Source organism: Eleutherodactylus coqui, chromosome 8 (genome assembly GCF_035609145.1).
Source record: "Eleutherodactylus coqui strain aEleCoq1 chromosome 8, aEleCoq1.hap1, whole genome shotgun sequence".
NCBI lineage: Eukaryota > Metazoa > Chordata > Amphibia > Anura > Eleutherodactylidae > Eleutherodactylus > Eleutherodactylus coqui.
Window position 1 is genome coordinate 118,017,191 of NC_089844.1, and position 23,624 is coordinate 118,040,814.

The 23,624-nt window shown below is 46.3% G+C and overlaps 1 protein-coding gene across 1 annotated transcript in view; it reads left to right on the forward strand.

The window, feature by feature from the left end:
* The window catches only part of DNAH3 (dynein axonemal heavy chain 3), a 379,066-nt gene that overhangs the window by 157,981 nt on the left and 197,461 nt on the right, over positions 1-23,624 (forward strand). Inside the window, exons 17-19 of the mRNA XM_066576291.1 lie at positions 5,923-6,067; positions 11,154-11,365; positions 14,809-14,900. Coding sequence (XP_066432388.1) covers positions 5,923-6,067; positions 11,154-11,365; positions 14,809-14,900 — 449 coding nt within the window. The remainder of the gene's footprint in view (positions 1-5,922; positions 6,068-11,153; positions 11,366-14,808; positions 14,901-23,624) is intronic.

The following is a 23,624-nucleotide window of genomic DNA, read 5'->3' on the forward strand; positions in this document are numbered from 1 at the left end:
AACTGAGGCACAATGCTAATTATTAGCATTTTGCCTCCCTAAAAACGCAATAAAAGTGATGAAAAAAGCCGTATGTACCCCAAAATGGTACCAATTAAAACTACAGCTCGTCTTGCAAAAAATAAGCCCTCATAGAGCTCTGTACATAAAAAAATAAAAAGTTACAGGACTTTGAATGCAGCGATTTAGAAAAAAAAAAGATTTCCAAAAAAGGGTTTTTATTGCAGAAAAGTGGAAAAACATTAAAAAATGTAATAATTTTGGTATCGTTGTAACCCTTCTGACCCGCAGAAAAAAAGGATTGTGTCATTTATGCTGCATGATTAACGCTGCAAAAAAAAAAATTTTTGGCAGAATTGATGCGTTTTCTCTCCCTGCTATCATAGAAAAAAAATAAAAGTTTTACAATATAGTTAATGGACCCAAAAGTGGCACCGATAAAAACTACAGTTCACCACGCAAAAAACAAGCCCTTATACGGCCGCGTCGACGGAAAAATAAAAAAGTTATGACTTTTGTAAAATGGAGAAGAAAATCCACCAAAAATCGTTGCGTCCTTAAGCCCAAAATAGGCCATGTCATTAAGGGGTTAAAGGGCAAGAAGCTCTCATTATTTGGCTCAGTCTGTATTGTTAGTGTTGTCACCAATATAGTGCTATTATGGATGAGTGTATGAACACACAGTAGTTGCCAGAGCATTGTACTGTGTTTACAGTATCATAAATTTTAATCTATCCCTTGATCCATCCTTCACAGAGTAGACGTGATTAAAATTAAAATTTCTTTATTCATCCGATTAAAAATAGGGCTCACGACAGACATACAACATAAATTGTCACGTAAAAATGTGACACTGATACAAGGTAAGGACAGAAGGGGGGGGGGGGGAGAAAGGGGGTACTGTGTTTCAGAATCCTAAAGAATCCCCTATAATAAGGAAAATAATGTGCCCCCTTTAATACCCCCCAAAAAATATTTATGATAGGAGGACTTTAGAAAAAGTTTTTAAACAAACATCCAGGAGGGAACCAATTTTTGTCCCCCTGGAGTGTTATTATAAGTCACGATTGGGTGAAAGTTCTGTTCTTACCTCGTATCAGTGTCACATTTTTATGTGACAGTTTATGTTGTATGTCTGTCGTGAGCCCTATTTGTAATCGAATAAATAAAAAATTTTAATTTTAATCACGCCTACTCTGTGAAGGGTTCAAAAAATCAGTAGATTGGCCTGCCTCTGTGAAACTAATCCATTGATCCATCTATTAATATATTGGCAGTTCGATGTTTCCCTCAATCTTAACCCTTTTTATGTTCATGGTCTTCATTATGGACATTTTAAAGAGGATCAGTTGCTCTCCTGACCCGTCTGTTCTAGCAAATACTTTTAGAAGAGAGGTACAGGAGCTCCAATCGGTGTACAAGCCAGAGACCTGAGGAGAGGAGTATAAGCTTCTCTTTTTGCAGCACATGGAATGAAGAGACATAGGTAATGTGTTTCGCTACTGGACTGATAGATTCCTCAGGCCATATGTTTTACAGGATGACTGGGAGTCTGTATATAAGTGAAATGTAAAAATATGGCCTGAGGAAGCTATTTGTCCAGTAGCAAAACACATTGCATGTGTCTGTTTTTTTCCCTGTGCTGAAAATAAAGAAGCTTATACTCCTCTCATCGGGTCCCTGGCTTGTGTGCCGATCAGATTTTTTGTATTTGTCTTCTGAGACCAAACGCCAGTGTTTGCCCAGCGGAGTGGGCAGCCACCAGACTGTTTGTGCATGGTCAGAGCTGTGTAAGTCACAGCTCATTCAGGTGAGCAATACCGCTATCATTATATTACTGCCAGGTAGGTACACATTGAGGCGCTCTCCTTTATGTTTTATATAGTAAATATTATGTAAAACTATATAATATTATTATCTATAAAATATTATCTTCCATTAAATAATTCTGGATCGTCATTTCTTGCAACTCTATGTGATGCAATTCCTCTCTTTTCCACTTGTACAAACAGGCAGCTGGGTTATACCATTGCCTTTGTATATTTACGGTGTCTAGTGCTATACATTTTCAACACAGTTAGAACTGGATCTCTGGGTATACTGCACTAGATATGCCAAAAGGACATTGTATGTGACACTTAAAGGTATTCTGCATCGGGTTCATGCTATGTGAACCACGGGCAGCATAAACCCGAGACAGGGATGCCTGTCATGACAATGCAATGAGATGTAACTGAAAGGGAGGAGACAGATTCAATATTAGAAAAAATCTTTTGACAGTGAGGGTGATCAATGAGTAGAGCAGGTTGCCACGGGAGGTGGCGAGTTCTCCTTCAATGGAAGTCTTCAGAGGCTGGACGTACATCTGCCTGGGATGATTTAGTGAATCCTTCACTGAGCAGGGGGTTGGACCTGATGCTTCCAACTCTACCATTCTATTATTATATGTGTTAAGATTGTGTGGGCAACTAAGCACGGGGCCCACACGATTGTGACCAAGGATTGGATACACACACGGGTTTCAGACAGTTGGCCCTTTGCTACAGGAAGGATGACATGGCCCTACCTAAGCGGGGACATTGCCCTGATAAACGGCAGCCCAGCGATCTTCGGATCTAGGCCCTAGCTGCTCCTAGGAACCACGCCACCAGAACAGGACACATACACATGCCAGGGACTACTGGATAGAACAAGAAGACACACAGAGCCAGGAAACACAGCATACAGCAGCCAAAATGCAAACACTAGTAGCAGATGGTAAAACTGAGTATAAATACCAGATATTAGTTGACATTTTGATCAAAACGTGGAAGCTAGTGGGCCACTTCACTGCCCCTGGCTATACCGCTAGTCCCTACACTAAGCAGGAGTCCAGTGCCGCTGGACACAGTTCACACCACAAGGTGCAATGGCACAGACAAACAGAACACAAGTCACACCGCAAGGTGCAACGGCACAGACAAACAACTCAAGTCACACAGCAAGCTGCAACGGCACTGGCAAACAGAACACAAGTCACACAGCAAGCTGCAGCAGCACAAACGAACAGAACACAAGTCACACAGCAAGCTCCAACGGCACAGACGAACAGAACACAAGTCACACAGCAAGCTGCAACGGCACAGACGAACAGAACACAAGTCACACAGCAAGCTGCAATGGCACAGACGAACAGAACACAAGTCACACAGCAAGCTGCAACGGCACAGACGAACAGAACACAAGTCACACAGCAAGCTGCAACGGCACAGACGAACAGAACACAAGTCACACAGCAAGCTGCAACGGCACAGACAAAGAGAACACAAGTCACACAGCAAGCTGCAACGGCACAGACAACAGAACTCAAGTCACACAGCAAGCTGTACAGGACAGACAACAGGATACTGACTTGCAGGCACTAGCTTTACAGCAGACTACAACATATAGTGCAAATCACACAGACTTCACCCAGGGCTCACATGCACACAGATGAAACTCACTGCAAGTCCAAGTGTCCTCATACAGGGGGATAGACAGACAGCCACAGTGCTGACATATGGAACTGTGTCAGGGATCCACCAACTGACACACAGAGCGAGACATAAGACACTGACATAACTGACACACAGAGCGAGACCTGTCAGGGAAAGGGAACAGGGGAGCTGCATGTGCTGCAGACTAGGACTACGGGTGTCCAAACCGTCTTTAGGGAAGCAGAGAGACACAACAGACCTACATGCAAACACAGATCTGCATGGGAACAAACCAGATATATCCAAACAGTACAAGACCAGCATCAACTATTGACAGGAGCTGGGTTTATATGTGCTGCAGACTAAGGGGGGATTGGCTGCTGGAAAATACTACACCCAGCCAGCTTAATTAACCCTCACCTGTGGAGCTGTGCTGCTAGGAACCTTAGTACAACACGTCCCAGCAGCACACCTTGACAATATGATTCTATGAATCTTTGACTGAGAGCTCAAAGTGTATTTATTCTGAGCGAAATCCAACTCCATAAACTTGCAAGGAAGCTCCACCATGCCTCAGATAGAATACCCTTAATAATCCCATTTGGGTGCGGATTTAGCCGCATTTTTAATTGCAGAACAGGTGCAAGATTTAACCTGTGTAATTCAAGGACTGAATTGGGCAACAGAAATATGCAGCATAAATAGATGTGCTACGAGTTTCTGTTGCGGAATTTGGTGCAGAAATTTTCTTCTGCATCATATAAAGAAAATTTCTGAAATCTCTTCCACAACGTTTGCACTATAAGCTCAATGGAATATCCGCAGCAATTCCGCTAGTAGAAATTCTGCAGCGTTTACTGCATGTGTGAAGGCGACCTTAACCCCTCAGTGACCACTAGAGATGAGCAAGCACGCTCGTTTAAGGCTGATGCTCGAGCGAGCATTGGTCTTCTCGAGTAACTGATTACTCGTCTGAGCAAATGCGGGGGGACGGCGGGGTGGAGCGGGGGGAGCCCGGGAAATTTAAAATCTCCCTGCTTCCGGTGTGCGTGGTCCCTGGTCACGTGATCGCCGTTATCCAGTGGTTAACAGCAATCAATTTTTTTGTCTGCACAAGTGAACAATGGGGCCTGGCCTGGAATTTATTCACTTGTGCCATGAAAGCCAAAGGGTGTTCTCTCCATTACAAGCCTAGCCATGTGTCTATAAGTAGATTGGGGCTACAATGGGAATGTTTCCGAGCACAGGACCAACAGGAGTATCCATTTTGGGGTGCAGGTCTTCATTCATATGTATGCTGTACAAAAAAACTGTTTTTAAAATGACACAATAGCTAAAAAAATGAAAATCGTATCTTTTTCCTCCTGCTTTGCTTAGATTCATTCATAAACTGTGGGGTCAAAATATATAGTACACCCCTAGATGAATTCGGTAAGGGGCCTAGTTTTCGAAATGGGGTCATTTGTGGGGGTTCTCTGTTGTTTTGGCCGCTCAAGGTTTCTATAAGTGTGCATTAGGGCATGAAACACCTTCAACCAATATGTTTGTTCTGAAAGCCACCAGCTGCTCCTTTTGGTTTGGGCCCCATTGTGCATACAGACAGAAGATTAGGGCCACAATGAGTATGTTTCTCAACACAGGACAAACAGGGGTATCCATTTTGGGGTGCAAATCCTCATTTTCATGTGCACTATAGGAAAAAAAAACCTTTCTTTAGAATGATATACTTTAAAAAATATGAAATGTAATTTTTTTCTTCTCATTCTGCATTAACTCCTGAAAAGAGACTGGAGGATTAAAATGTTCATAACATCCCTTAGTGAATAGATTAAGATGTGTATGTTTTAAAATGGGGTCATTTGTGGGGGTATCTATCATTCTGACACCTATGAGCCTTTGCAATCTCTGCTTTGTGTAGGAAAACTAAATGCTCCTCAAAATGTTGATAATCAATGTTAAATTTGTACATCTCCTAAATGGTTAAAAAAAAAAAAACTAAAGTTTTTCCAATGTGCTTCCAGAATAAAGTAAACAGATGGAAATATATATCTCATCAAAAATTTGTACAGTATGTTTGAACATATTTGACATATTGCAGTTGAAAATGTGAGAAATTATAATCTTTTCAAAATTTTCCCAATTTTGGCACTTTTCATAAATATACACAAATTCTATCGGTCTATTTTTTTACCACCTAAATGAAGTACAACATGTGGCGAAAAAACTGTCAGAATCACTTCGATATGCAAAACCTTTATGGAGTTATTCTATGTTAAAGTGACACGTCAGATTTCCAAAATTTGGCTTAGTCATTAAGGCGCAAACAGGCTTGGTCACTAAGAGGTTTAACTTTTACACAGCACTGTGTATATGTTTTTCCAAATCTAAATGTGTGGCATTGAGCTTTTTGATTAACTGCAGACTTGTATTGCCTGCTTCCCTAATAAAGTGATGGCGATTTTTATAGGCTGTCAATAAAGAAGAGGAGCTACTTGAATGGGAGAAAAGTCAATTTCCTTTGTTACAAGAGATAATAATCAATAAGGTGCCTTTCGAACAACTCTGGGGGATTGCTTATAATTTCCACTGTAAATCCGAAGAGTGGCTGAATGGTGAGTCATTTACTTTTTCAATGCAAATTGCTCTCTGTGCCGCTCCATTGTGTGACCTAGAAAATGATACATTTATACAGGTGTAAAATGCCATTCTGAACGAATCCTCTGTAGATATTATTGATCCGGGATAATAATGTCATCAGAAAGCTATTAGTTTTATGTAATATTTAATGAGCAGCACTTAACCTCATGGGGTTTTGCAGAGCTTGTACAATGAGTAGCCGGATTAGGAAACAAACACATTCCACATTCCACGTTGTAATGTTTTATCCTGGATGTTGTGAGACTCCTTGTAGTAATTTTAAGAGTCTATAGTTTTTGTTAAAGGGGTGGTCTCGCGAAACCAAGTGGGGTTATACACTTCCGTATGGCCATATTAATGCACTTTGTAATGTACATTGTGCATTAAATATGAGCCATACAGAAGTTATTCCACTTACCTGCTCCGTTGCTAGCGTCCTCGTCTCCATGGTTCCGTCTAAATTCGCTGGCAGCTTGCTTTTTTAGACGCGCTTGCGCAGTCCGGTCTTCTCCATTCAGCACGAGCCGCTTCAGTGTGCTCCCCGCTACAGCTCTTCTACGCATGCGCAGACGAGCTGTCACTGCTCGGGAGCGCGCTGAAGCGGCCATTCTGCACCATCCTCTGTTAGAGGAAGGTGCAGAAACTGGAGCTGCCCAGCGGAGAAGACCAGCCCAGCCCAGCAGCCCCGAGAAGCCTCCCAGGTAAGTGATGGGTCGGGGGGGGCTGCCGCTGCGCCGGGGGGGGGCTGCCGCTGCGCCGGGGGGGGCTGCCGCTGCGATGGGGGGGGCTGTCGCTAGGCCGGGGGGGCTGTCGCTGCGCCGGGGGAGCTGCCGCTGCGCCGGGGGAGCTAGCGCTAGGCCGGGGGGGCTGTCGCTGCGCCGGGGGAGCTAGCGCTAGGCCGGGGGGGCTGTCGCTGCGATGGGGGGGGCTGTCGCTAGGCCGGGGGGGCTGTCGCTGCGCCGGGGGAGCTAGCGCTAGGCCGGGGGGGCTGTCGCTGCGATGGGGGGGGGCTGTCGCTAGGCCGGGGGGGCTGTCGCTAGGCCGGGGGAGCTAGCGCTAGGCCGGGGGGGCTGTCGCTGCGATGGGGGGGGCTGTCGCTAGGCCGGGGGGGCTGTCGCTAGGCCGGGGGAGCTAGCGCTAGGCCGGGGGGGCTGTCGCTGCGCCGGGGGAGCTAGCGCTAGGCCGGGGGGGCTGTCGCTGCGATGGGGGGGGCTGTCGCTAGGCCGGGGGGGCTGTCGCTAGGCCAGGGGAGCTAGCGCTAGGCCGGGGGGGCTGTCGCTGCGCCGGGGGAGCTAGCGCTAGGCCGGGGGGGCTGTCGCTGCGATGGGGGGGGCTGTCGCTGCGCCGGGGGAACTAGCGCTGGGGAGCCGGGGGCTAGCGCCGGTTACCTGCTGTCTGGTCGGCGGCTGCGGGGCGTCTGGTCGGCGGCTGCGATGCGTCCGGTTGCCATGGAGACACAGCTGGCGGCGTCTCGGGAGCGCGCACGTCGGGCTGCAGCGAGCGACTGGGAAAGAGCCGGCGGCCATCTTGAGGAAACTTTTATAACTTGCTGAAACGCTGGAACGGTAAGTACGAACCAGCTAGAAATGTCATTTACAGGGGGGCTTAGTAATGTGTGTTTAATGGGGGGGACTGGGCAAAAAAAAAAATTAACTGCTTCCTCGAGACATCTCCTTTAATGTTTTTCTTCCTACAGTAAGGTCCTTGACACACTGATATAGTGCAGCCTTTATACCAGATCTCTGGAACGTATAGGCGCAAAGGAGAAAATTTACAGGATTGTATATTATATTTATTAAAGGGGCTGTCCAGATAGTACACTTTTTTTTTAAAGACCAAAATATGTTAATATAATACTAAAAGCAGCAGTACTTAGCTGTCCTCTACCCCAGCGATCCAACGCTGCAGCCCCCTAGTGCTCCCCATGTTTGTTTGGGAATAGCTACCACCTGACCACTGCAGCCAATCAGAGCCTGCAGCAGTCAGGTGTCATTCTCCTGGCATTACCGCTCAGATGCTGGGAGCCGTGATGCCAGGAGAACGTCACCTGACAGCCATTCCAAAACAGACACCAGAAGGACCGTGGTGCTACAGCAGTGGATCGCTGGGGGTGAGGATGGGTAAGTACCGCTACCTTTATTATTTCAATTGGTTTGTATCTATTTCTAAAAAATGTTATAACATCCAGACAAGCCCTTTAAGTGATGCAGGCCTCTTAATAAATTTGGCACATGTCCAACCAGTCCATGTACCAGATTGTGAAATCTACACCAGTTGTGTACTTATGTAGATTTCCACTATAGTTTATGCCAACTTCTGACGTAAATCAGATGGTACTGTCGGAGGCCATGCTTCCTTTTGCTAAACTCTAACCAGTTTTCAAAAATGCTGAGCAGAGTACAAAATGCTCTAAAAGTTGTAAATGTTTGGCTGCCATAATGTCAGAACATTGCTTTGTTAGCTTAAAATATGTGCTAAACGCAAGAGGAAATCCCATCCAATTTACACAAGTTATATCCGTGAAATCGAGGAAATTGTTGGACTGTTTGCTTATTAATAGGACTATATGTAAATACTGCAGATTTGCAGGCTCCGGGTACTAAGCATGTGTAATCCTTACTACTATTTACTTTCCTACTTCTAATCAAAGATTTGTGTTATAATCACTTAATAGCATGAATTCTGTGATTGAACATTCCACATAGATCATTTTTATGGTCATGATCTTAGATCCGGATGCATGTACTAATTCAGGCCAACGGCTCTGATGTTCTCTATCACAATGCACTAACACAAAAAATTACTTAAAACACATTTCTTCATAAATTTTCACAATTCATATAAAAATGAATAAAAATGCGTTTATTAATCTGTTAAAGCATCAAGTATAATATATAATCGCTTTTATTGACACCGCGGCACGACGTCTGTAGTTCTGTATGGTCTTGAAACAGACTTACCTCATTTTCTGAAGCATTGACCTTGCATTCAGAAAGTTAGTGGTAATTTAGTCAATGCTTCGAAGGTAGCTTTTCTCCTAATCTGTAAATGCAATTTATACTGTATGTTAATTCTTTAAATCAGTCTCACTTGGGTTTTAGAACATGACAAGTATTTGCTAAACTAAACATTCTCTTCTTCTGACAGATCTGTGGTACGGCTGCTCTTGAGTGTCTGTACTATGGCAGTAACACCCAGATTGCCACTCAGTATGGTTCTACTGAACCAAACTTGGATCCCCATAGAATCTTATTGCTAATGTACCAGTAGTACATGGCACCTATTCAGTTGAATTGGCAATCTTGAATTGCACGGTTGTGTTGAGTCACCCAGAGCAGGGGCGCTCTTTTCTTTTTAAACGCAAGCAACAATCTAGAAGGGAGTTCAACTAAGTAGGGTAGGAATGCGCCACAAGGTCTTCAAAACTCTGACGTAGCTTCACAAGTACCCGATCCACGTATTAACCGGAGAGCTGCAGGACATTAAAAATGGCTTCCCTAATAAAGGGTAACCCTCACAAAGAAATATATAACTCAATGATGTTAGAAAATATGTCACCGCGCTGCGTGGTACTTGAGTTTATATGTGTGGGTGCTCTTTATCTTTAGCGGTAAGCATAAAGACGAGTAGGGGTATAAAAAAGACACTTACTGGACAGGAGGGGGGTGTGTGTGGTACAGAAGCCCCCTCCTTGAAGTGCTGACTCCAATCACTGACGAAGGTACACAGCGGAGTACTGGGTAAAATCCAAGGTTTATTTCATAATCCACCGATTGTGGAAAACGTAGCAGGCAACGCGTTTCGGTGTCTAAGTGACACCTTTCTCAAGCCAATGAAGTATAAACAAGGGAGTTCAGGATGACTTCACGACCTCAGCCCCTGGCCTACGTGATTGTGGTGCCGACACATGAGCCGGGCACCAATGTGAACACTACTGTCTGCTGGTGTGGGGTTTGATTTGTCAGCAGGGAGGTGCCTTGTTACCACATGGGCACAGTCCAGGTTACAGCCAAGTTCCAGACATAGGGCTGCTAGGATGAGATTCCCCTTTTCCATCTTTTTAGTTTTGTTCTCCGCGTGTACAAATTGTATGTATATCTTTCCTGTCAGAAAAAAATATTATTTTTGATCAGGACAAGGTGTTTCTCATCTGGCTCAAGCATAATACCTACTTATACCAATCCTTGAATATCTTTCTATACTATTTTGATAGGTTTTATTGTTCAGAGGTCCTTTGATAAAGGTAATCAGCAGCTTGACAGTTTAAGGCCCATTTAGACACAACGATTATCGCACAAAATTTGCTCGAACGCCGTCTTTTGAGCAATAATCATTGCATGTAACTGCACTGACATCGTGCAGTTTTCATTAAGCCGTTGCACATCTCTGTCTTTCAGCATGCTGAGAGACAACAATGAGCGTTATCAGGGATTCACAGCGGGATACAGCTGATACTATTGTTTCAGCTGTATTCCGCTCCCTGATGACAGGCTGGGTAGGAAGAACAGAGCGATCCAGCTGTGTTCTGTATACTCCGCTCAGAGCGCTCGGCTGTATAACACCCCGCTTTTCTTCTGCATCTTCGCATGGAGCGCCCAGCTGTATAACAGCCGAGCAGGGAACAGCTGGATGCAGAAGACAAGCGGCTCCGCTTGTCTTCTGCATCCTCCACTCGGACCGCAAGGTGATCACTCAATGTTTGAGCGATCACCTTGTGCTGTAAATTGCACAACGATTATCGCTCAAAAGACATATTTTGAGCGATAATCGTTGTGTCTAAATAGGACTTTACTCTGAGTAATTGCACCACTTTTTCTTTGTACTAATTTTGATACATTTCAAGTACAAGAAAGAAGCAAATACGTATAGAATTGTCATGCTGCAAATACCCATGAGACTGAACCTACAGATTGCATGAGCCCTGCAGCACATGCTGGCTTCAGCTGATATAGCATTTAATAAGGTGCAGTGAGAAGAGAAGTAGATAAGAAAAATGCCAAACTGTATCATTTATATCCTAAATAGTATCTTTCTTTCCTCAACTTTTTTCATGTAATAAAGGAGCTTTCCAGGATTTAAATGCAGAAGACATCACAGAGGAAATCGGGAACATGTGGAGAACTATGTACAAGCTGGCAAAGAGTTTTTCAGACTTGCCAGGACCGAAGCGAGTAGCCGAGAATGTGAAGTTCAAAATTGAGAAGTTTAAAGTTCACCTTCCTATCATCTCAGTCATCTGTAATCGTGGGATGAAGGCCCGCCATTGGGAACAGGTGTTATAGCGTGACATCAATTCTTCTATAATCTTTCTCAATGTATCTAAAATAAGGGTGCCAGTACACTCAGTGTTTCTTCACCGATTGCCAGAAGGTACCTGAAGTCGTCAGTTCAAACAGTATGATAAGTGCGGGTGCTGCTCAACATTCTGCAGAATTCTGCCTGCATTTTGTGTACTGACGCCCTAATAGTGATGGGATTATATTTCTGTAATGCAGCACTGTGTGGAGGAACCATGTGGCAGAACTTGGTGTGCCTAGATGAACTCCACGTGCCTCCATACAGGCTCTGTGCATACACCTGTTATGTACGCATGAGGCCTTACCGTCATAGTCTCTTTTCAGCAGCTATTTAGGAAAATGATATAAATATTCCAATTGTTTAGCACTAGTTCTAACACATTACTGCCTGATAATCCGGAATCCTGCAACAGCAGAAAATTATGCAGAGGTAATCAGAGGCAAATTGATAAGAAGTTAACGCTGAATGGCCACTTTATTAGAGACACTTGTCCCTTCATGATTAAAAATGAGACTCCTGACCCCGGAGTGCAGCATAAAATCAAGTGAGCAAGTTTTCTGTAGATCAGTAAGGGCTCATGTCCACGGGGAAAAGAAGAATTAAAATCCGCAGCGGATTTTAACTCTTCTCCCGCGCGCGGATCCGCACCCCATAGGGATGCATTGACCACCCGCGGGTAGATAAATACCCGCGGATCGTCAATAAAAGTGATTTTAAAAAAAATGGAGCATGAAAAAATCTGGACCATGCTCCATTTTCATGCGGGTCTCCCGCGGGGACGGCTCCCGCGGGCTTCTATTGAAGCCTATGGAAGCCGTCCGGATCCGCGGGACACAAAAATCACATTTTACTTACCCGCTCCGGTTCTTCTCTTCGGCGCCGCGCTATCCTCTCTCAGCCGCGGCCGGATCATTTTGCTTCGGCCCGGCGCATGCGCGGGGCACGTCACCGACGTCATCGTGCACATCCGCCGAGCCGAAGAATGAAGATCCGGCCGCGACGAGAGAAGATGACGCCGCCGCGAAGAGAAGAAACGGAGCGGATCGGAGGTAAGTTTATTGTCATTTATTCTTCTTTTCAGCGCTCATGTCCGCGGGGCAGGAGGGACCCGCTACGGATTCTACATGTAGAATCCGTAGCGGGCCCGATTTTCCCCGTGGACATGAGGCCTTATAGTGTGAATCTGCATTAGATGGGAAAATCCAGTGATCTGAGTGAGTTCCAAAGAGGCCTGGTCATCGGGCTAGACTAGCCAGGAACACAATTTTATACACTGCCAGATTTTTGGCGGTTTTCTCATTCAAGAGTTTACTAAGAACGGTGTGATCGAGGAGAAACATCCTGCGAAAGGGGATTCTACAGACATAAACAACTCGACCGCGAAAGAGGTCAGGAAGAGGTTAAGAGTCATTTTAACCAAAAGGCGTAGCACAGTCAAGCAAATTGCAGCCAAATACACTGGTGCTCCAACTAACATCTCCATTGAACAACTCATCATTCTTTAGAACAGCAGAAGAACGGTTCGTATCATTGCTAAGAGGAACAAAAAAGCAAGACTCCAGTGCGTAAAAGAGTTTAAAAACTGGATCACTGAGCAGTGGGAAAATATCGCCTGGTCAGATGAAACCAGATTTCTGTTGCATCATGATGATGGAAGAATTTGGCGCAAGCTGAATGAATCGATGAACTCTTCCTGTCAGGTGTTCAGAGCATGTCAGCACCTCCATCTAATTGCGGCAGTTGAAGAAGCTTCCTGTCCACAGGGGCCAATATGCTTGCAGAATGATTTCAACACCTAATAGAATCTATGCCACGACGAGTTGCTGCGGTTCTCTAGGCTAAATGAGAGCCAACATACTGGTAGATTGGTGTCTCTAATAAAGTGTATTTAGTGTATCTTACATTGGAGAGGAGAAGCGAAAACTGGACATCGTCTGGTTGAGCTGAGGAACAGAGACCACAGCTTTAGCACAGGAGTCTTTTTTAGGAACGCCGTTATGTGCCGAACCGACACCTTTGTCTAGCTGTTCACACAATTACAAATTAGTGCTTTGTAACTACTGTTTGCACCCGTCTTTAACATAGTAACATAGTTTGTAAGACCACAAAAAGACTTATGTCCATCAAGTTCAGCCTATTACCCCCCAATGTTGATCCAGAGGAAGGCAAAAAAAAAACCAATGAAGTAAAAGCCAATTTTCCCAGAGAAAAATCACCTTCCTGAATCCAACCTGGCAATCAGAATAATCCCTGGATCAACAACCCTGAAGTATTTAGCGATTATAACATGTAATATATCACTTTTACCTTTGTGTTCTCTCTACACTACTGAGAACTGCTTTTTTATTTAATTGTGTATTTTACATTGGGATTATTTTAGCTTGGGCTTTAGGCCTCCTTCACACAGGCGACAAAGTCGCGTGATTTTGTCACGTTGCTACAATGCTACAAATCGCATGTATGAGAAGCCCATGCTTTCCTATGGGTTCCTTCACACATTCGATATTTTGTAGCATGCAACAACCCGACACAAAAACCTCACAGGTCCGGCGATATGCCTGCGACTCATGAGGTTTTGTAGCCCATGTTTCCCTATGGAGCCTTCCTCTCTGTTGCATCGCATTGCACAAAAACGTGATTTTCTTGCGGTGCGATGCAACTTTGACAGTAGGAAATCCTACTGTCAAAGCCCTAATCTAGCTGCAGGAAAAAAAACCACATACGTCACCTTAGTAGTGCTCTCTGACGCTGCAGCAGCTTCTCCCCGGGTCCTGGCACTGTTTCTCTTTTTCATCTTCTGGCTGGGGATTGAAAAACCTCTGCCTCCTGGAAGCGGTGGCTGTGATTGGCTGACGCTTAGCCAATCATAGCCAGTACTTGATGAATGGCTGTTATTGAACCAATCAATTAAGAGTCAGTCACAGCCATTTTTCAATCCCCGGCCAGAAGATGAAGAAGAAAAAACGGTGCTGGGACCTGGGGAGAAACTGCGGCGGCGCCCCGGACAGCACAGGAGAGGTGTGGTGTGTGTGTGTGTGTGTGTGTGTGGTGTGTGTATGTATGTATATATATATATATAATATATATATATATATATTTATTTATTTTTCCCCCTTCTTCAGCTATAGTTTATTTTCGGGGTAGGGCTTATATTTCAACCCATCCCCTCCTCACCATTCTTCTCGAAAATTCTCGCATGTGATGCTACAAAGTTGCACGACTTTGTAGCCCTATAAAATTGCAGTATTGCCGTGGAAAGACGCAGCGATGTCGCACGGACCAGCAATGCGATATCGCTATGATTTTCTTGCGGCAAGGCCGTGGCACCTGTGTGACAAAAGGTCTTAGGCTACTTTTCAGGTTTTGAAATAGTGCTGTTTAGCTATTGTTTAATCATTGTCTTTTTTCCTCTTTTCAGATCTGTGAAATACTAGGGTTTGATATAACACCAGAGCCTAATACATCACTTATTAGCATGCTGGAATATGGACTATCCAAGTACATTGACAAGTAAGAAATTATTTTGATGCCTTCACATCAGTTTGAAGTGGTAACCCATTAAATAACTAGCTCTTTGTACACTTGACTTTTTGAGTTCCTCCCATTACACTTCCAGCTCCTCATTATGGTCACAGCCAGAAGTGTAGTAGAAGGCACTGCTTCCATTTATTTCAATGGGAATGAAGCCTTCTATTAGACTTCCAGCTCGGACTATGATGCAGACGTCCAGCTTGATAGCACTGAGAGCAGGCCAGAGGATCAGATAGTCAGCAGGGATCCTGAACAGTGGACCCACACAGATCAACTATTGATGACCTATTCTGATGATAGATCATCAATGATAAATGCCTGGAATACCTCTTTTTAAGTTTTCAGCAGTTTGTGCGACAGTAGCTCTTCTGTAGGTTCAGAATAGGTGGACTAGCCTTCGCTCACCATAAGCTCATGACCTTGTTGCCATTTGACCAGTTGTCCTTCCTTGGACCACTCTCGGTAAGTGCCAACGACTGCATACTGGGAACATGACCTGCAGTTTTAGGAATGCTTTGACCCAATCGTCTGGTCACAATCTGTCTCTTGTTACATATCCTACTTGTCCATTTTTCCTACTTCCAACATACTAGGTTCAAGGACTGACCACTTGCTGCCTCATAGATCCCACCTTCTGACAAATGTTGTTGTCACATGTTAATCAAAGTTATTAACTTCACATGTCAGTGGTTTTAATGTCATGGTGTAATATACTGTATAGTACACCATCTGGAACAGTGGATCTCCCAAACATGATGTCTAAAAGGCCTAAGCTGCTGATGCCATCAACAAGATGAAGGTATTCAATCAATATCTGATCCTCTCTACATGCCCACCGATTCCCAAACTTTAGGGAGCACAAGCTGCAACTTGTAGTGTTACATCATGCATTGTACTTCTAGGCTTATACTTACCAATAATGTCTCCTTACATTGAAAACAGGAGGTATCTCAACTGAAAGCATGGCTTCTATGTGGCAAACAAATCCCCTGCAACCCAGCAGCAGGCCATAAATTTAAAAAGCGGTGTGCAAGAGTGGCCTAAGGGGCTACAAACACGGTTTCCTGTAGTGCAGGATTTAGGCATGGGGATGGGGAGGCTCCGGGGGGCCCCGAGCTGAACTTTTGCACCCGGGCCCCTGAGCCTTTACGTACGCCCCTGGTGCAGCCTGTGTTATTTTTTTTACAATTAGTGCAAAATATGTTGTATCCTATCATAATTCATGAAATTTTAATAATAAACTCTGATTTTCCATCTGCACTTTTTAAAGTTTTAGTTTTAATCCTAGATCTACAAGCTCCACATCCAGTGCTACCACATATAAAATAACCCTTCCAGGATAACCAGCACCGAGAGTTATTAGCGGATGTGAAATAACTTGGCGATAACTTGTTTCCTCAGTTTCTATTTCTTTTTGGAACACATTGTAGGCCCTTTTCTGATATTTGTTTTAAAAATTAGTTCTGTTTTAGGATCGGTAGATATGAGAAAAAACAATTGCTTCACAGTTTGAAAATTCCTACTATAGGCTGTGGAAAAAAACAGTCTGTTTTCCGCCTTGACTATCTTATCCTGTAACATGCCATTTCTATCCATGGTATTAGTCCTTTTTGTATCCCCTGATATTTTAGTCGCTTGCCTATATCAGTTTCAGCAGCTGTATAATCCTTTTTTGGAGAGCATGTACTCTTGTACTCTAATTAATTCTTCTACGGGTATTGCTTTAACGGTCTGAGATGGATGACAACTTTTGGCTTGTAGAATAGTATTACCTGCAGTACTTTTCCTAAAAAAGGAAGTTTCCACTTTAAAAGTGTTTTTATTTACATAGAGAGTGAGTTACAGTAACATTATTTGACTGACTGGTCAACTTTCAGTTATATTGATTATCATTGAGATAATATATGAAATCTTGGTGGACACTTCACTGCGATCCCATATAATATTTATATAATCTATGAATCGTGCATACCAAACTATCTAAATTTTATATGGGTTAAAATTAGAATAGATACAGTAGAACCTCAACTAACGTCATCAATCGTCCAGAAGCAATGGACTTTAGTAGAAATCAATGTTAGTTGAGGACATTATTTCCACAGGGATTAATGTTAATCCAATTAATAGGTTCTAGACGTTCAAAAAAACACACCAAACCCCATTTAATAGAGAATAACTCTGGTCTTTAATACCAAAAACAATAACAATACTGAATGAATATAAAACACAACTGTAAAGAATAAATTAACACTGCAGGGACATCATTATAGCAGTACATATCACTGTTATCTAAGGTTTGACATAGGACTGCAGGGACATAATTAGCAGTATGTATCACTGTGTTATCTGTGCTTTGACATAGGACTGCAGGGACATCATTAGCAGTATGTATCACTGTGTTATCTGTGCTTTGACATAGGACGGCACTATTTATTTGCAAACGTTTCTTTACTGTACTGTACTCATCTGTACAGTACTTACATTTTGCAGTGGGGATTCAGGAGGCAGGCAGCATTCAGCCGGCACTTTGGGGATTCAGCTGCTGTACTGTTTCAGGAGGCAGGCAGACACAGCAACGTTCAGCCGGCACTGTGCACTGTGGAGAGGGAAGGGGGAGGAGTAGGCGCGCGCTGATGCAGGAGAAGCAGGAAGTGACCGGCATCAGCTGCGCCCGGGGTCATAGAGCGGTCAGCGCCCTTATCTGAGGAAGTCAGCGCCCTTATCTGAGGAATGCGACTTTATTTGAGGGACCGCCGCTGCCCTAACACATCAACTTTAGCAGAAAACAGCTTTACTTAAGAGCAATGCTACTCAAGGGTTTACTGTATATTGTTCCTCCCACCAGGTCATCATTAAGTTAGCTAGCGTCGGGGAGAATATTGACCTCATGGGGGCCCCTGTTACTTGTAGGTAAAAATTACCAGCAAAAACAAAAAAACATTGTGTTTTAACCCATTAAGGACAAAGCAACCCATAGAAAACAGGCATTAAAGAATATATATGGGAGACAGATATTCTGACATTGATTGGTGGGATTAAATGAGAGTTTACGATAAGTTTGGATATCGTTCAGCACACCATGGACTAGCTTACAGTAAAGGGCAGAGTCTAACACCACTATCACGCCCCCGTTATCAGATTTTTTAACCACTAAATGTTAGAGATGAGCGAACGTACTCGTCCGAGCTTGATACTCGTTCGAGTATTAGCGTGTTCGAGATGCTCGTTACTCGAGACGAGTACCACGCCATGTTCGAGTTACTTTCACTTTCATCTCTGAGATGTTAGCGTGCTTTTCTGGCCAATAGAAAGACAGGGAAGGCATTACAACTTCCCCCTGCGACGTTCAAGCCCTATACCACCCCCCTGCAGTGAGTGGCTGGCGAGATCAGGTGTCACCCGAGTATATAAATCGGCCCCTCCCGCGGCTCGCCACAGATGCATTCTGACATAGTTCAAGGAAAGTGCTGTCTTGCTGGAGTTGCTATAGGGAGAGTATTAGGAGTTATTTTAAGGCTTCAAGAACCCCAACGGTCCTTCTTAGGGCCACATCTAACCATGTGCAGTAGTGTGGAGGCTGCTTTTTGCAGTGTTGCACATTTTTTTTTTTGTATATCGGCCGTGCAGAGCATTGCCTCCTGCAGTAATTTTACATTGTCCAGGGCCAGTAGTGGTGAGGCAGGGACAGAAGACATATTTAGTGTATATGGGCAGTGGGCCTTTCCAAAAACATTTTGGAAAAAAATCTATTTGGGCTGCCTGTGACCGTCCTCAGTGTACTGGGTCTCTGCTGGGGGTAGTTGTCCTAATTCATACGCAGCCAGCTAAGTGTTACAGCAGGCTTGCGCAAAATTCTTTTCTGCCTCTGTGTTGCCTCTTACATCACCGCTGTATTCCTGTCCACAAGTGTACTGGGTCTCTGCTGGGGGTAGTTGTCCTAATTCATACGCAGCCAGCTAAGTGTTACAGCAGGCTTGCGCAAAATTCTTTTCTGCCTCTGTGTTGCCTCTTACATCACCGCTGTATTCCTGTCCACAAGTGTACTGGGTCTCTGCTGGGGGTAGTTGTCCTAATTCATACGCAGCCAGCTAAGTGTTACAGCAGGCTTGCGCAAAATTCTTTTCTGCCTCTGTGTTGCCTCTTACATCACCGCTGTATTCCTGTCCACAAGTGTACTGGGTCTCTGCTGGGGGTAGTTGTCCTAATTCATATGCAGCCAGCTAAGTGTTACAGCAGGCTTGCGCAAAATTCTTTTCTGCCTCTGTGTTGCCTCTTACATCACCGCTGTATTCCTGTCCACAAGTGTACTGGGTCTCTGCTGGGGGTAGTTGTCCTAATTCATACGCAGCCAGCTAAGTGTTACAGCAGGCTTGCGCAAAATTCTTTTCTGCCTCTGTGTTGCCTCTTACATCACCGCTGTATTCCTGTCCACAAGTGTACTGGGTCTCTGCTGGGGGTAGTTGTCCTAATTCATACGCAGCCAGCTAAGTGTTACAGCAGGCTTGCGCAAAATTCTTTCCTGTCTCTGCTGTGCGTTCCGTAAGCGAAGTCAGCCTCCAGCCAAGGGCCAATAAGCGGCACATTTAATTACAGCGTTCTGTTTCTTCACTACTGGTAATACACCATGCTGAGGGGTAGGGGTAGGCCTAGAGGACGTGGACGCGGGCGAGGACGCGGAGGCCCAAGTCAGGGTGTGGGCACAGGCCGAGCTAGTGCGGTGGCCAGGGGTAGAGGCAGGGCCAGACCGAATAATCCACCAACTGTTTCCCAAAGCGCCCCCTCGCGCCATGCCACCCTGCAGAGGCCAAGGTGCTCTAAGGTGTGGCAGTTTTTCACAGAGACACCTGACGACCGACGAACAGTGGTGTGCAACCTTTGTCGCGCCAAGATCAGCTGGGGAGCCATCACCAGCATGCGCAGGCATATGATGGCCAAGCACCCCACAAGGTGGGACGAAGGCCGTTCACCACCTCCGGTTTGCACCACTGCCTCTCCCCCTGTGCCCCAACCTGCCACTGAGATCCAACCCCTCTCTGAGGACACAGGCACGAGTGCCTACCGGCCTGCACCCACACCCTCACCTCCGCTGTCCTCGGCCCCATCCAGCAATGTCTCTCAGCGCAGCGTCCAGACGTCGCTAGTGCAACTGTTTGAGCGCAAGCGCCAGTACGCCGCCACGCACCCGCACGCTCAAGCGTTAAACGTGCACATAGCCAAATTGATCAGCCTGGAGATGCTGCCGTATAGGCTTGTGGAAACGGAGGCTTTCAAAAGCATGATGGCGGCGGCGGCCCCGCGCTACTCGGTTCCCAGTCACCACTACTTTTCCCGATGTGCCGTCCCAGCCCTGCACGACCACGTCTCCCGCGACATTGTACGCGCCCTCACCAACGCGGTTACTGCCAAGGTCCACTTAACAACGGACACGTGGACAAGCACAGGCGGGCAGGGCCACTATATCTCCCTGACGGCACATTGGGTGAATTTAGTGGAGGCTGGGACAGAGTCAGAGCCTGGGACCGCTCACGTCCTACCCACCCCCAGCATTGCGGGCCCCAGCTCGGTGCTGGTATCTGCGGCAGTGTATGCTTCCTCCACTAAACCACCCTCCTCCTCCTCCTCCAACGCAACCTCTTTCTCGCAATCAAGATGTGTCAGCAGCAGCAGCACGTCGCCAGCAGCCGGTGTCGCGCGGCGTGGCAGCACAGCGGTGGGCAAGCGTCAGCAGGCCGTGCTGAAACTACTCAGCTTAGGAGAGAAGAGGCACACGGCCCACGAACTGCTGCAGGGTCTGACAGAGCAGACCGACCGCTGGCTTTCGCCGCTGAGCCTCCAACCGGGCATGGTCGTGTGTGACAACGGCCGTAACCTGGTGGCGGCTCTGCAGCTCGGCAGCCTCACGCACATGCCATGCCTGGCCCATGTCTTTAATTTGGTGGTTCAGCGCTTTCTGAAAAGCTACCCACACTTGTCATACCTGCTCGGAAAGGTGCGCCGGGTCAGCGCACATTTCCGCAAGTCCAAGACGGACGCTGCCACCCTGCGGACCCTGCAACATAGGTTTAATCTGTCATTGCACCGACTGCTGTGCGACGTGCCCACACGGTGGAACTCTACACTCCACATGTTGGCCAGACTCTATGAGCAGCGTAGAGCTATAGTGGAATACCAACTCCAACATGGGCAGCGTAGTGGGAGTCAGCCTCCTCAATTCTTTACAGAAGAGTGGGCCTGGTTGGCAGCCATCTGCCAGGTCCTTGGAAACTTTGAAGAGTCTACCCAGATGGTCTGCGGGGATGCTGCAATCATTAGCGTCACCATTCCTCTGCTATGCCTCTTGAGAAGTTCCCTGCAAAGCATAAAGGCAGACGCTTTGCACTCGGAAACGGAGGCGGGGGAAGACAGTATGTCGCTGAATAGTCAGAGCACCCTCATGTCTATATCTCAGCGCGTTGAGGAGGAGGGGGAGGAGCATGAGGAGGAGGGGGAAGAGACAGCTTGGCCCACTGCTGAGGGTACCCATGCTGCTTGCCTGTCATCCTTTCAGCGTGTATGGCCGGAGGAGGATCCTGAAAGTGATCTTCCTAGTGAGGACAGCCATGTGTTGCGTACAGGTACCCTGGCACACATGGCTGACTTCGTGTTAGGATGCCTTTCTCGAGACCCTCGCGTTACACGCATTCTGCCCACTACGGATTACTGAGTGTACACACTGCTCGACCCACGGTATAAGGAGAACCTTTCCACTCTCAAACCCGAAGAGGAAACGGGTTCGAGAGTGATGCTATACCACAGGACCCTGGCGGACAAACTGATGGTAACATTCCCATCCGACAGCGCTAGTGGCAGAAGGTGCAGTTCCGAGGGCCAGGTAGCAGGGGAGGCGCAGAGATCAGGCAGCATGTACAGCGCAGGCAGGGGAACATTCTCCAAGGCCTTTGCCAGCTTTTTGGCTCCCCAGCAAGACTGTGTCACCGCTCCCCAGTCAAGGCTGAGTTGGCGGGAGCACTGTAAAAGGATGGTGAGGGAGTATGTAGCCGATCGCACGACCGTCCTCCGTGACGCCTCTGCCCCCTACAACTACTGGGTGTCGAGGCTGGACACGTGGCCTGAACTCGCGCTGTATGCCCTGGAGGTGCTTGCTTGTCCTGCGGCTAGCGTCTTGTCAGAGGGGGTGTTTAGTGCGGCTGGGGGAATCATCACGGATAAGCGTACCCGCCTGTCAACCGACAGTGCCGACAGGCTTACACTCATCAAGATGAACAAAGCCTGGATTTCCCCAGACTTCTCTTCTCCACCAGCGGACAGCAGCGATACCTAAGCAATACGTAGGCTGCACCCGCGGATGGAAGCATCGTTCTCTATCACCATCAAAAACGGGGACCTTTTTGCTTCATCAATCTGTGTATTCATCCTCCTCCTCCTCCTGCTCCTCCTCCTGAAACCTCACGTAATCACGCCGAACGGGCAATTTTTCTTAGGCCCACAAGGCTCAGTCATATAATTTTTGTAAACAATTTTTATACGTTTCAATGCTCATTAAAGCGTTGAAACTTTCACCTGAACCAATTTTTATTTTAACTGGGCTGCCTCCAGGCCTAGTTACCAATTAAGCCACATTAACCAAAGCGATTAATGGGTTTCACCTGCCCTCTCGGTTGGGCATGGGCAATTTTTCTGAGGTACATTAGTACTGTTGGTACACCAATTTTTTGGGGCCCTCGCCTACAGTGTAATCCAATTAATTTTTTGCCCACCTGCATTAAAGCTGACATTACATCAGCTGTGATGGGCAATGCAATGGGATATATTTATGTACCGCCGGTGGCTTCCTGGCACCCACCCATGCTGTGGGTCCACAGGGAGTTGTAACTGCATGTGTCCACTTCTAAAGAACCCCAGTCTGACTGGGGCATGCAGTGTGGGCCGAAGCCCACCTGCATTAAACATGACATTACCTCAGCTGTGTTGGGCAATGCAATGGGATATATTTATGTACCGCCGGTGGCTTCCTGGCACCCACCCATGCTGTCGGTCCACACGGAGTTGTAACTCCATGTGTACACTTCTAAAGAACCCCAGTCTGACTGGGGCATGCAGTGTGGGCCGAAGCCCACCTGCATTTAATCGGACGTTACCTCAGCCGTGATGGGCACTGCAATGGGATACATTTATGCACAGCCGGTGGGTTCCAGGGAGCCACCCATGCTGTGGGTGCACACGGAATTCCCATTGCGGAGTTGTACCTGCCTGTGACTATTTATAAAAAAAACGCGGTCTGACTGGGGCATGCAGACACCTTGACAGAATGAATAGTGTGTGGCACATAGGTTCCCCATTGCTATGCCCACATGTGCAGCTCCTGATGGCGGTGGCACAGGATTATATTTCTCATTGCTCCTGTACAGCATTGTGGGCTATCGCCCCGCCCCTTTTAAAGAGGGTTGCTGCCTAGCCGTGCCAACCCTCTGCAGTGTGTGCCTGCGGTTCCTCTGGCAGACGCACTTATAAATAGACATGAGGGTGGCGTGGCATGAGGGCAGCTGAAGGCTGCGCAGGGACACTTTGGTGTGCGCTGTGGACACTGGGTCGTGGGGGGGGGGGGTGTTGGGCAGCATGTTACCCAGGAGAAGTGGCAGCGGAGTGTCATGCAGGCAGTGATTGTGCTTTGTTGGAGGTAGTGTGGCGCTTAGCTAAGGTATG